We start from the raw sequence: 14,553 nt of genomic DNA, 5'->3' as shown, positions 1-14,553 counted from the left end.
AACACAGGAAGTATTTGCGGTTTGCCTTCCAGGGGGTAGCCTACGAGTACAACAGGCTGCCGTTCGGCTACTCCATCCCACGCAAAAATGTGTGGCCACGGCGCTGCAGCCGCTGCGCGACCCATGGCATGAGGGTGTTCTTTCTGGACGACCTCATAGTCATGGCCAGGTCCAGGGAATGGGCAATGTTTCACACAGCCCAGTTGATCCTTCATCTAACCAAGTTAGGTTTTGCGATCAATTGGAAGAAGAGCTCCCCCATACCTCAACAGCAGGTAGAATATCTGGGGGTGGTGCTCGATGCAGGCAGACTACGGGCCACCCTGACAGAAAGCAGGCAGGCGTCCCTGTTACGGGCGGTCTGCAGGCTGCGTCAGGGGGCAACAGTGACAGCTTTGACCATCATGCAGACCTTGGGTTTCATGACAGCTGCTCACACCGTAGTGCCACTCGGACTCCTGCATGCACGTCGCATGCAGAGGTGGTTTATCGGCCTTCGTTTAGATCTCAAAAGACACAAACGGCGTCTGGTGACCATCCCCCCCTCAGTAGAGAGCAACCTCCGATTCTGGGGATCCCCAGAGAATCTGCGGAGGGGAGCTCCACTGGGGCAAGTGACCTCCTACATCACAGTCTTCACAGACGCGTCGGTGACAGGATGGGGGGGGACGTGCATAGAGAGAGCTGTGGGTGGTTGCTGGCCTCTGGCAGAGGCGCGGCACAGCAACCTCCTGGAGCTGCAAGCAGTGATGTTGGTCCTACAGCACTTCAAACCCTTAATACAGGGCAAACATGTGCTAGTGAGGAGCGACAACCGCACCACAGTGGCGTACATCAACAGGCAGGGCGGAGTCCGTTCAATAGCCTTGTTGACAGCAGTAGAGAACCTGTGGTTGTGGGTTTCACCGATTGTGTTGTCTCTAAGGGCCCTGCATATCCCGGGGCGGGAGAACGGGGGGGCCGACCTCATGTCAAGAGGCGGACCCCTGCCAGACGAGTGGAGGCTTCACCCGGAGGTGGTGAAGCAGGTCTGGACTCGGTTCGGGAGAGCAGAGGCGGACCTGTTCGCCAATCGGCGCAACAGCCACTGTGCCCTGTGGTTCTCCCTGGCTCGGTGGGACAACCCACCCTTGGGGGTCGACGCATTTGCACACGAGCCATGGCCAAGAAAGCTGCTTTACGCCTTTCCACCGCTGCGCCTTATCCCCCCCCTCCTGGAGAGGGTGAGGCGGGAACAGCTGTCAATCATCCTGGTGGCCCCAGATCGCCGCCTGGCACCGTGGTACGTGGGGGTAACACAGATGATGGTGGGCCAGCCCTGGGTGTTCCTCAGGTCTAGCGCTGTCTCAGGAAGCAGGTGCAATAGGGGCGTTACCCCCTCTGGGCCAACCTCTCCAGGCTTGGCTCCTGAGAGGGACAGGCTGAGACAGGTGGGGCTGTCTGACAATGTTATTCAGACTATCCAAGCAGCAAGAGCAGAATCCACCACAGCCTGTTACAGGCCAAAGTGGGCGGGATTCCGGCGATGGTGTGAAGGAAGGAGTCTAAAGCCTCTGTCGTGCACGCTGGGCTCTATTCTTACCTACTTACAGATACTGGTGGACAGGGGGCTGGCTCATTCCACAATTAAGGTGTATGCAGCAGCCATTTCGTCCTGCCATGAGGGATTTGGAGGCAGGTCAGCCTTCAGTCAGCCGCTTATGACGCGGTTTTTGCAGGGGGTCAGGAGGCAGCGCCCAGTAGTGCATGCCTCCGCCCCACAGTGGGACCTGCCGTTGGTGCTCGAGGCTCTGGTCACAGAACCATTTGAGCCTCTGGAGCTTTCCTCCCTGAAAGCACTGTCATGGAAGACAGCATTGCTGCTTGCCTTGACTTCGGCCAAAAGAGTGTCCGAGCTGACCGCTCTGTCGGTGCACCCAAGCTGTCTGTTGATCCGGGGTGACCGTAGCGGGGCGACACTCAGGCCGAACCCCTCCTTTACTCCTAAGAGTATGAGGAGTTCATTCAGATCAAGGGCTATTCAGTTAGGTGGCTTTAATCCTCCACCCCATGTTGGGACCAGGGAGGCTAAGCTGCACCTCCTCTGCCCAGTGCGGGCGCTAGCATGCTATGTAGAGCGCACGGCTGCCATTAGACGCACTGAACAACTGTTTGTGTGCTTTGGGGATGGGGTGGCTGGAAAAGCTCTCTCCAAGAAACGCCTAGCAGGATGGCTCTGCGAGTGTATTACACATGCCTATGGACAGGCGGGGAGAGCCCTCCCCACTGGGGTCCGTGCACATTCTACACGGGCTGTGGCTGTGTCAACAGCCTTATTCAGCGGCGTGAGTGTAGAAGACATATGCACGGCGGCGTCTTGGTCTACGCCAGGCTCCTTCATAAAATGTTATCTCCTGGACATGTCTGGCTCCTTCTCGTCGTCGTGCTTGCCGAGGCAACGCACGACTGGTGAGAGGGGGGGTGGCTGTGGGTCAGCAGGTGTTGACCCCCCCCCCCCCGGGGCATAAAGCACTTGTGTTTTTTCCCATGCTCCTGAGGGACCTGGGGAACATGGTGCGCGGTTAGAGTATCCGCACAGATCTTTTCCATGCACACTCTACACAAGGTAGGCGTGTGTGAGTGTGCCTTATCCAAATTGCGGCCCCGGCTTCTCTACGGTTACAACCGGATGGGAGGAAGTGGGGATGCAATGGATGTTAGCCAAAAGCCGGTCAGGGACGGTGTGGTGGGCCGATGTTGGTGGATGACAGGGGTGTATGCATCGGGGCTCCGCCCACTGTACCCATAGTCCAGTAGAGGGCGGAGCCTGTGTGAAATATAACAGGGGGTTACGTATTGTAACCCTAGTTATATAAGCACAGGCGGCCCTCTACCTGGAGGCCCTGTCTTTCCTAGTCCGCTCGCTGAAGAGTGTATAGGATAATGGGTGCGGGTGTAGCCGCTTATATACTGTGGGCCTGCGCGCGCATTCAGGTAGGCTCGCCCCGATTGGCCGGCTACGTTTACGTAAAACTCAGTAGGTGAAAGCACGCACAGCATGATAGAGAGTAGTACCCATAGAGTCCAGTAGAGGGCTCCGCCTGTGCTTATATAACTAGGGTTACAATACGTAACCCCCTGTTTCAGTTTTTGTAGTGTATTGGTCTTTTGTAGAGATCTTTTATTTATTCTTTATATTTATTGTGTATTGCTTGGGGGGGGGGCACAAAATCATAATCTCGCCTAGGGCACCAAAATGTCTAGGGCCGGCCCTGCAACCAGGGGACCAGCTTAGCTTAGCATATAGACTGAAAACAGTGGGAAGCAGCTAGCCTTGCTGTGTACAAGAGTAACAGTCCAGAATTTGGACAAAACCAAAACTTGTTGTTAACTTTCCAGTATATGAGCTAACTAGCTGCTTGCTCCACTACTATTAGCATGGTATCACTCTTTGTAGGCCAATCATATTTGTTCTAAAAATGTCTATTCCTTTAAAATATGCTTTTCATAATTTGTTTCATTCTTTAAAATATTGTTTTATAAAACCCAACTCCGTAACCACACAACAGTAAACTGTGTAAAAAAAGAAGAAGCAGACAGTGATTCACCATGAGGTAAAAGGTAGAAAAACAAAACAATTATATGGTAATTAAATTACATATTTAGATTTTTCCTACCATGAATATGCTATTTTATTACAAGCATTAATGTCTCTACTGTAGCTGCGCATCATCAGAGACAAGCGAGTCAACTGTGAACACTAAATGACAACTGCTGTGAAACAGAGAGCTGGTTGTTGTTGACAGTGTTTCTCCAGCTGACTGCCGTGTGGCTTCAATTCTCTCCCTGTCTGTCAGGCAGTTACACAAATTGTCGCACAAGTGGGTGTCGGAGTTAGCGTGCGTGCGTGTGCACGTGTCTGCAAAGTGGGCAAAGTGAACATGTGCATCGAGGGCGCGCATGCAGCTTTCGTGCACTATGCACACCACCCGCTTTAAATGTAGCCTATATTAATGTTAAATGTCACTCATGTTGTACATGAACATTAACGGTATTCTTATAATAAAAACACCATAGCATGTTTAAGTCGAGTTCATAGCTCCTGTTATTTTCTGCGACATCCATCTTAAATGCGTTATTATAGTTCCTTCTGCTACGGTAGTATGCTACGACAACACTATCCAACCTCGTATAACATATTTTATATAACTTGACATCCCATAATGACATGGAAAACAGCAAGGGGCAGGCAGCAGGATGGAGGGATGCACTCACCGCTGGATGATGTCTCACAGTTTGTATCCGAACATGAACGCCCTGATCAGCGTCGTGTCCCTGCCTGCTGGATCCACTGTGTCATCTGTCCCTCTCCGACTCTCATGCTTCTTGTTTACTGCCCAATCCGGGGATTTCCAGTTTCCCCCTGGTTGCAATCTATACCTACATGTCATGTTTCTTTATTTATTTCAGCATGTGGTGGAGGCTGCCATCTCCTGGCAGATGTGTCGCACTGGCTCCTGAATGTGTTATGTAACGGCACGGCAGATGAAGAGGTCATATGATGAGGAACTGGATTACGATGGGAGTAGTGCAAATGTGCATCATTTTTGTTATATTGTTACTTTTGCATAAGGAGAATAGACATGTGAAGTGATCACATGTTTTTATACAAATCATTGCAGCTTGCTGGTGCAGACATGGCCCCACACAACATCAGTGCTTTTCGGATTTAGGTGATTGCATAATAACCGTTTGGGGGGGTGCTTGCTTATATGGCTTTTAGGCTAATATTTAATATATAGAAATTGTAGGAAAAAAAAGTTCAAAATCAGATTATTTTTATGAAATAGGTTGAATTCTTGAAAAAAAATTGGAAAGTTTGTTTATTAGGTCTGCTGATATAAATGGTGTGTTTGTGATTTTCAAGCTGCATCGGTTTGACTTTGTATTTTTGTATGTTTCAGCCTTTTGCAGGGGTGTTTACATCCCCATCAGTTTTGCAGAATGAATCAAGCAGAGTGGCGTCAGAACACGTACAAATAAATGGGTTTTTAATGTTGCAGTCTTAAACAGAATAGTGTACATTTGTTTTTGAAGCAACCCTCTGGAGTCGGGTCCAGGTGCGCATAATTTTACGTAATTAATCAATATTTTCGATTATAAGGAGTAGAAATATGATTCAGATATCCGCGGAATCACTGGAAGAGTAGCTTTCCAGCGGTATCTCCTGTGAGACTGTAACCAGGGCACAGCAGCCAATGTGGCCGCTCAAAGCAGCTTGACTTTACACTGTGGATTGGTGGATTCGTGTGTCCGTCAAGGAAATCTCGGCCGGCAGCCATCATGGTCTGAAATGACCAATGGACATCGAGAAATCACTAAGGACCTACCCACCAAGTAAACAAAACATAAACCATGTCTCCATCAGTTTACGTCTTTGAGGAGAGAGAGAGAGAGAGAGAGAGAGAGACAGAGAAAATGGCTAATTTACAGTTGCCGACTTCGCTTGAGATTTATTTCGCTAGCAGCAGTGAAGATAGAGCCTCAGAACGTGAAGTCTTCGACTCTTCTGAAGAAGAAGAATACAAAGACAACAACAAGGATCCATTTGGGCATGGGTAAGTGTAAATATTACAGTAATAGTGTACTGGCAATGTGTGGGGAATACCGCGAAAATGAACAATAGGTTTATTGATATATATTTTTTATCGATAGTCATGAACTTTTTATTGGACAAAATAGACTCTCCATTAGCAAATGTTTACTCTGTGTTAACGTTATTTTGGTGTGTAAAAGTGAGATTACATGTGTAGAGGATTAAATTAATCATTTATTCGTCCCACAACGGAGACATTTACAGTGACATGTTTTTGCCATCGATTATTTTATCATACCGTCTGTACAGATGAGACTTTGTAATCAGATAGACTTTGTAATCAGATGTAGCCTAGTATATGTGTTGCTGTGATTTTATACTGAATGTAAAGTAACTGGAAATACTGTGTGTGTGTGTGTGTGTGTGTGTGTGTGTGTGTGTGTGTGGTGTGTGTGTGGTGTGTGTGTGTGTGGGTGTGGTGTGTGTGTGTGTGTGTGTGTGCATGTTCCTTCTCCAACCTCCCAAACTTTTTTTATGTGTGCATTGTTATTTGTGCTTGAGCAACATTTTACTTGAACTTTATTTCAATGAAATTAGTTGTAATTATTGTCCTACATTTTAATTTGTTTTACAGAGAGGTTTCACAGCTGTCTGGGCCTAGTGGCCCACAGGCGGCGTTTATCCAGCAGCCAGAACATCCATCTGTGCCGGCCCCCAGGTCAAGATCTACCGTGGCTCAAGGGCCTTCACCAGAGCCTTCACCACCAAGGACCAGCAGACCAGCATCACTACAGCTGCCTCCACCTCCATCTGCGGCTGCCACCAGGTCAAGATACACCTCAGCACAAAGGCTCCACCACAGCCATCACCTTCACCCCAGCCAGCAAGGAGGTCTCGTGGAGGTCTCGTATAGCACTTGTACACACCCACCTACACAGCAGCCCATGCACAATCACCCCCATCTTCACAGCAGCCAGACCCCTGTCTTGGAAGACAGACAAAGACCTTGACACTGTCTTGACATTTATAATGAATAGTTTGGTTGAAAGTTCTGATGGTTCAATATTGTAAATAGTTAGATTTTCCAGTTTCTTATATTTTATAAATAGTTGGTTGAAAAAAACATATTTATAATAAATAGTTGGTTGAAAAAAAGGTTTGAATGCTCAATTTGTATTTGTACACATCACATGAACCTTGGTATGTAATATGAAGTCATTATTCAGTCCTGATGTATCTCAGTCCCTGTGTGGTGAAAGTAGAGTGATAACACCTATTTTACTCAAAATTCGAATTTAATTTTTTCATTTTAGACATGAATAACACATTTATATACAGTGTAATTCAAATATTTCACTGCTTTTGTGATCCTAAGACTTGGTAACCTAATCTAAAACACCAAAACAATTCGATCACATGAGTTAAATTTGTGTTTTCACAAAGGTTTGAAGATTTTCCAAAAATCGGATGTCAAATTTTAAGCTTTTGAGCTACTTATCTCATCAAACAGTGCTCTAAGGTGAGTAATTTGCATATATAGCAATACCAGAGATTGTCCGAACATTTTGATATTGAACACATGTGCCATGTTAGAAGAAATACATTTAAAAGGTGATTTAAGAAAACATCTAAAAATCGAGAAAATACCCTTACTCCAGAGGTTAATCCCATTCCTCTCTTTTCTAAATCTGCATGAACATACATACACAGACAAACACACACGCACACACACACACACACACAGAACTGTATATATATGTGTGTGTGTGTGTGTGTGTGTGTGTGTTTGTGTGTGTGTGTGTGGTGTGGTTGTGTGTGTGTGTGTGTGTGTGTGTGGTGTGTGTGTGTGTGCTGTGTGTGTGTGTGTGTGTGTGTGTGTGTGTGTGTGTGTGTGTGTGTCTCTCTGTAATGGGCTGTAATTGTGCTGCTTTAGGGCTCAACTCTTCTTGCTCCCATTACCTTTTCACTCGCTCCGGATGGCATAAACTGTGTTTATGCCACAATGTTGCATCGCATCACAACAGAATGATTTGTTTTACTTTCTCTCTCCTGTACACTTCACAGCAGAGTATAGGGCCAGTCATGGGGTATAACATTAAAGGGGAAAACATTTTTACATTTCAAGATAAGGTTGAAATGTCAGGGATAAGATCCAAGAGTCAAAGGCTTTATTGTCGTATGCACAATAGCCATAGCCAGGATGGCTGACGGAATAGGCGGAACTAACGTTATTTGTCATTCTAGTCGGACCCATTAGAGCGTAAAAACTGTAACTATAAGTATCTGAAATAAATATGTGTACCAATAACTGTTTTGCATTGTTTTCTTATGCGCAATTACTTCATACTGTCTTTGTCTTTTTCGTCCTGCATATATTGTGCCCCTCTCAGAAAATAACTGACCCCAACCTGGCCCCCCCAGTCAAATTGGTCTAGAACCGCCACTGGCCAGAGCAATGTTTTAGCAATGACTGTCATAAGTCGCAGGCTACTCCAAGAATACAACATATAATGTAAATTTGAAATGTCGATGGCAAAGTCAAAATGTTAAGAGAGTAATACCTTCAATATAAGCGCTAACGCTGCTAGTTGTTTATCGATAGAAATGGTATTCAACTTTATTAACCAATATCTTGACCTGAGTTACATTTCAACTGTATTCTCAACATTTTGACTTTACTCTGGAAATTGAAAATGTCAAGAGGATAAATTGTGCTAATTTTCAGGTTCATATTGTATTTTGTGGGGAGAGTGTGCGCTAGAGAAATTTGGGATTTTAGCCTTTGCAGACCATTTACATGCACACAAACCTATTACACACATTACAGGAAAGGGAAAACCCCCAAAAAGCATATAAGAAGAAGTAGATTAACCTTTATTTTATCCCCAAGGGGAAATTCAGGTAGGGCCTCTTTATAAGGATCCAATTGCTTGCCCCTTTTGCCTGGCCTTAAAACTATAGTAACACAAATACACAAACATAAACACAATATGCGAGACATTTATTGCCCTATTTCAATCTGCAAAAACTGATTAAAGAAGAAGAATCAAAATATATGCCCCATACAGAGATACCAGCTTTAAGTCCCTTATATAGATCCCACTCCAGAATAAGATGAATTTCCCAACACTGTCTGTGATCTTACACACATTGTCCAATAAATGAATTATCACAAACAACAACAACAACAACAAATAGGATGGATGCACAAGCAGGAACTGGAAACATAGTTTAATACTCAAAAATTAGTTTGTCTACAAACACAGGACCATAACAGAAAGCTTTCATTTATTTACAGTGACGCACAACATGCTGAATAGTAAGTTTTACAAAACAGTGTGTGTGTGTGTCTTCCCCGTACGGTGAAATTCATCGATCTAGGATGAGAGCGCATTATCCGGTCTTTGCTTCAGTCCGTCCTCTCTTGTTGGCCCAATGACTTCACAGCGCTCTTCAGACACGGTGACGTTATCCCTTTAATATAATTACCCTTCCATTAGTCTGGTAGCAGAATCCACATTTTTTATTCAGCCTCCAATCATTTCCTAATGTGTACCAGCTAGTTTATTGATCAAAAGCCACTCAACCCTCGAACACACTGAAAAATTCACAATGGTGTTACTGTTGGCAAAGCTTTTTTCATCACTTCAGACTCAGTCACTTTTTCCACAGCTTGCAGAAAAACGGCACTCTTAACCTTACATTTATACAAACATACATTTCAGAGTCGTATTCAGTGCCAACATCTGTATACACAATGGCCACACTTCCTCTTAATCACAAATATGAAATACAAATGTTAAGGTGGAATGATCAGTCCATTAGTCTGAGACTTCTTCAAGTGGTCAACCACATTTTGATCATATAAGATACTACAAATAATGATATCACAGTAAAGTTAATGTAGTGATATGTTTTCTCAGTCCACACAAAGATCTCCAACATTTGACTGATGCATGTTCAAATACTCTGGATAAGAAGCAAACCTAATAGGAATTGCTTAAAAGGATTGAAATCTGACTATTGACAAATTGCAAAACAAGCTACCAAAATGCTAATTGGTCAACCCTGCACAAAAGTATCTCTATGGATTTATCCGATATGAAGTGTTCTGTCAAGCTTTAAGGACTCTGCTCAGGCTCTACACCTTTAATGATTTATGATCTGAATACTCAGCAGATTATTTGCCAGGAATGTAAACGTCACACTGATTGCCCTTTAGCTAGACTGAAATGTCTTTAGAATTAAATGCTGCTGAGTAGAACTGTTTGCTTTAAAGGAATATTGAATCATTAAAAAGACAATCTGTGCACATTTACTCACTGAGTTCTTGAAGAAAACGTTGCATTTTTTTTGTACTTTTTAAAACACTGTTTCGGCTACTGTTTTGTTTTGGAAGTATTGAGGGTACTACCGTAAGAATGGGACTTCGATGCTTGTTGAATTGTGTGTTTGTAAATGAATGTTCTGATATAGTTTGGCTGTTGGTAAATGCCCACATTTCTTTTTCATGAATTCAATGTAAGAATAGTTGAGATATTGATATACAATTGGTGATTTTGTGGGTATAGTCTGCCTTTAAATATACTGCACAATGCAAACAAATATATAAATTCAGTAGCAATAACACATGATATAAGGGTATTTCAAACAGCAGTGTGATTAATGACGGGTATCAAAATAGGAATCAAATGTAAGGATCCAACATTTTGTTGAGATCCCAAAAGGAGTCAGAAAGAGTAGTTGCATTAATTGCATTATAGCAGCAATAATTCCTGCCACTGGCTCTGACCTTTGACCACCCGAGAAGGCAGGTTAGATATTATTAAGGGACATTAAGGTCATGTAGAATAACAAAGTGTACATTTAGTTGATGTTTGTGGCAGATTTTGAGTCAGTCATATGAAGTCAGTTGTATAAAACATTATGGTATGGAGATGTTACCCCCTCCTTTACCAATCCTCACTGAGTTTCTGGTTTGATTCCCTTTAAGGCTCTCTGCTCAGGCACTTTTCGTCGTCGCCTCTTATGTCGTCTCCTGGTGCCGGCATCGAAGCAGGTGACCATCATGACGTTGGCCTTGCAGAGGTTGAGTCTGTCCTCCAGGCGGGCCGTCACCACCTCGAGGGCCTCCAGGTGCTCCAGGGAGTCCACGTCGAAGGTCTGCCACAGGTCCACTGGAGGGACATGAGGTGAGATCATTACTGTGTGGTATTGTGACAACATTATGACAAGGTTAAAGGAGAATGTATGTAACTGCAGCATTGTTTATGGTAAAATGATATAAGGTGTGATATACAATATTACAATTAGTGGTACATTGAAAAAACTGAACCGTTGACTTTAATTCAATGTAATGTCAACATAATTGTATTGGGTTAGTTGAAAGCACTAATATTAACTTTAAATAGGTTCAACTTAATATTATTGCTTTCAACTCATCTAATTCAATCAAGTGGAATTTGTTGACATAATACATTTAATTAAAGTCAACGTTTCAGTTTTTTCAGTGTAATAGAGTGGTTCAGTGATGACGTAATATTGTCAGCCGACCCGGAAGTTAGCATTGCAAGTGGCCGCTCAACCAAAAGGAATGGGATTTTTCCAGAGGATTTGAGATTATTATATCATATATTACACAAATATAAGATATAAATGAACCGCATGACAGTCAAGTCAACAAGGCTAAGCTAAGGGCGACTAATGTTCATCCTAATGACATTCAGTATTCTAATTGAGTCACTTGGAGCAACTGCTGTTATATGTAATGGCAGACTGCTGCCCCCTGTTGAAATGCCATCATGCACTGTAAAACCCGACAAGTTAATAGAACTCAAACGTTTTGTTGAAACCGATTACATTGACATTTTTGAGTACCATAACTTAAATGTTTTAAGTTAAAGTATAATCTTATCAATTGAGTTCTATTTACTAGTAATTTTTAAGTGACACAAACATATTGTTTTAAGCTAGAAACATGGATATATCAGTGGCGAACCGTCAAGGCCTTCAAGGTATTCAGAGAATACCCTGGAACACTCAGATAAAACAAACAAAAAATCGATTTAATTATATAAATAAAAATGTATAAATGAATAAATGAGAATCGTATCTGTGTTGTTGATCTGTAATATTACAGTGTTACGTTGATTTGTTTGTCCTTCTCGGACCATGCACTACGCATTTCAGTGGTTTTGTGTTAGAAAAGAAAGCAACCAATCAGATCTTGTTCTGGGTCTCTGGGTAGAATATCCTTCAACCAAGGTATTCTACATCCTTGATCGAATGCCCTGGCCGTTGTACTGAATGAGAGCGTACGTTTGGACTGACAGTTTGATCAACCAATCATATATTGATTTGTAGCCAATGGGCGTATTCTTTCAGAGTTCCCCTCGGTTCCAGGGTATTCTAGAAGGCCCGCTAGTTAACTGGCTTGAGGCAGAGGATCTATGCGAAGAAGCAATTCATGCCATTTTATTGTTTATAAAGTTGAAATGACAAGTGCAACAGGTGAATATGAAGTTGTTGCGAATTGTTGTGAGTACCCTTTTCAAAACGACAATTCAGTGAAAAGACGGACATTATAATGCCGCGGAAGGGGGCGGCGGGGGGGGGTGTAGGTCCAGTTGTGATAGCCACGGTTCGCCACTGGGATATATTAAAGTGAAGTTGTAGCATGCTACAACTTCTGTGTTTTCACTGGAAGGGAGAGTTATTTCAATTTAAAAATACACATTTACCCTCTCACTTGCAGTGCCATTTAACAACCTTTTCTTTTCTTTTGTTGGAGAAATCTGCTGCGTATAATTCTGCCTTTTCTCAATATTATGGAACCCTAGGTGCTTTGCTTCTGGTGCTCTAAGTTCCAAAAAAATGATGTATTCATAATTTCAGTAATTTTTCCAGTCAATGTATTCATTCTGATCCCAGTTGCTCCATAGTGGGTGCTGCTGCTTTTATTATACATGCTAATTGATGGTTTATTCACTATCTTTGGTTTTAGACTCAATAAACTATTTAAAGATGCTATACCATGTCATAATTCATTGATCATTGAGCAAATAAATAATTAGTAACAATTATAATAATTTGCAACCCTAATTGATATAGATTTGTAAAATGATCTTCCTCAGCTAAGCTTTTGAGTTATTGTGATGTTGAAAACATTATTTTGCATGCTTATGCTGTTTATTAACCCTCCTGTTGTCTTCGGGTCAAATCTGACCGATTTACTACTTTCATAACTTTTTGTTTTACATTCGATTGCATTAAGACTTCATGATATCCTTCACAGTAGATATTTGAACATATACAATTGCTGATCACCACTTTCATTGAATTTTGGATGATTTAGTCAACTTTGTAACACCCATGGTGTTCCCGGTCAAAAATGACCGCCATAAAGAAAAGGAATTATCCGGATCAGATAAAACACACACACAAACACCCACGCACACACTATACTCTAGATGTGTTCCCGTTCCCCCCCCTCTTATGTGCCCAATCCCCCCGTGTGAATCACACCTGGCACTCACAAACACTTGCACACGCACACACACGCACAGAACAATTTGACGCATTTCCCGCTCTTATGTGCCCATCCCCCCACATGGATCACACCTGGCACACACAATACATGTTCAGTGTCTATTCTTTGTATATTTACTGCAGTTTTTCATGTAGGCTATACCAGTAGTCTGATACAATATTTACAGTTTGAAAGGGTGTTAAATGACATTTGGTGATGATTATTGGTTGTTGTGTTAATGTATAGCAGTTAAAAAGGACCGGTCAAATTTGACCGCGAACACCAAAGTAAGGGGGGAAAACGAAGACAATAGGAGGGTTAATCTATAGGTATAGGTAATTCACTTCAGAAACACTTTTTGTTATATTCCAATGCTCTTAACATCCCGATAGCAATGAATACATTAAATGCTTTGACAATAAATACATACAAATATTTAATCTGTGGAAGCCGTGGCGCTGTAAAAAGCCCCGGGCCGAGGATAACTGGATGGCCTGTCAGCCTTCCACCATCTCGTGCACAAATTTATCTCGTGCCCTCATTGGTCATGTGCACGTTCGTGTGTGTTGGAGGAGGGGCTCTGTAAGGAAGTCTGAAGGAAGGAGCAGATTTTTTTCGGTTGTGTACTTTCAAATTCTAACGCACTCGAGCTGGTTTCTCCATTCTTACCCTACCTTTAAATACAGATTGATTTCACTAACATTCTTGGTTCCACTTTGCGGGCTCCAGCATGAGGTTGTGTTTGGCCCCCTCCAGCTCTCTCCTCAGGGTGTTGTATTTGGCTCGCACCTCGGAGATCCTCTGCTGACGGTGCTCCAAAAACTTCAGCTTGGCACTGAAGCATGCAGGCCCCTGGAAACACAAACACATTTCACAAACTGTATTCATGTTCGTATTGCCTATAACATTATGTGAATAGCTTGCATTTTGCTACTGCTGTTCTGGGTGTTTGGTTGAATCCTCCAGGCACACACACAGGCTGTATTTTCGTGGTTGAATAAATAACAGCACCCCCCACTCTCTCTCTCCACACACTCATAAACACCATGTTAGTGCAGGGTGGACACCTCTAGGGAGTGAGACAGCACTGTAAGCTTCTAAATAAAATTACTCTGTGATTATACTGTATTATACATGTAAATGGCCTTTTCAAAGGTCAGTACATACACATTTTAATGGGGGATGAAAAAAAACCTTCTAAATATGACTAATGGAGCACTGAAGTACTACAACACCATTGCTATTATTATACAGCACGGTTTTTCCCTAATGTTTCCCCCCAATAATGCCATGAGAAAAATACTATCAAATAATGATTTGCTATTTAATTATTCTTTTTAAATCTATTTTTTTCTACCAGTGTGCCTCTTTGTTCTTTGCAGCAGCATTGACCCATTTCCCCCATGTGGTCATTAAAATTGTATCAAATGTGCTGTCCTTGAGACGGGGT

The 14,553-nt window shown here is 43.0% G+C and overlaps 3 protein-coding genes across 3 annotated transcripts in view; 1 reads left to right on the top strand and 2 right to left on the bottom strand.

Annotated features, from left to right (window-relative positions):
• The window catches only part of cnstb (consortin, connexin sorting protein b), a 45,440-nt gene extending 40,956 nt beyond the window's left edge, over positions 1–4,484 (bottom strand). The window contains exon 1 of the mRNA XM_034228691.1: positions 4,255–4,484. The gene's annotated coding sequence lies outside the window, so the exon portion shown is untranslated. The remainder of the gene's footprint in view (positions 1–4,254) is intronic.
• Positions 1–4,885, top strand: part of LOC117554308 (PHD finger protein Alfin1-like) — a 9,676-nt gene extending 4,791 nt beyond the window's left edge. The window contains exon 6 of the mRNA XM_034228693.1: positions 4,450–4,885. Within this exon, the coding sequence (XP_034084584.1) occupies positions 4,450–4,500 (51 nt within the window). The 3' untranslated portion in view covers positions 4,501–4,885. The remainder of the gene's footprint in view (positions 1–4,449) is intronic.
• Positions 4,886–10,537: 5,652 nt separating this feature from the next.
• Positions 10,538–14,553, bottom strand: part of LOC117554238 (kinesin-like protein KIF26B) — a 31,536-nt gene continuing 27,520 nt past the window's right edge. Inside the window, exons 14-15 of the mRNA XM_034228561.1 lie at positions 13,805–13,955; positions 10,538–10,779 (exon numbers count right to left, since the gene is read on the bottom strand). Of these exons, the coding sequence (XP_034084452.1) occupies positions 10,538–10,779; positions 13,805–13,955 (393 nt within the window). The remainder of the gene's footprint in view (positions 10,780–13,804; positions 13,956–14,553) is intronic.

This window comes from Gymnodraco acuticeps, unplaced genomic scaffold (assembly GCF_902827175.1).
Source record: "Gymnodraco acuticeps unplaced genomic scaffold, fGymAcu1.1, whole genome shotgun sequence".
Taxonomy (NCBI): Eukaryota; Metazoa; Chordata; class Actinopteri; order Perciformes; family Bathydraconidae; genus Gymnodraco; species Gymnodraco acuticeps.
This window is presented reverse-complemented; position numbering and strand designations above follow the sequence as displayed.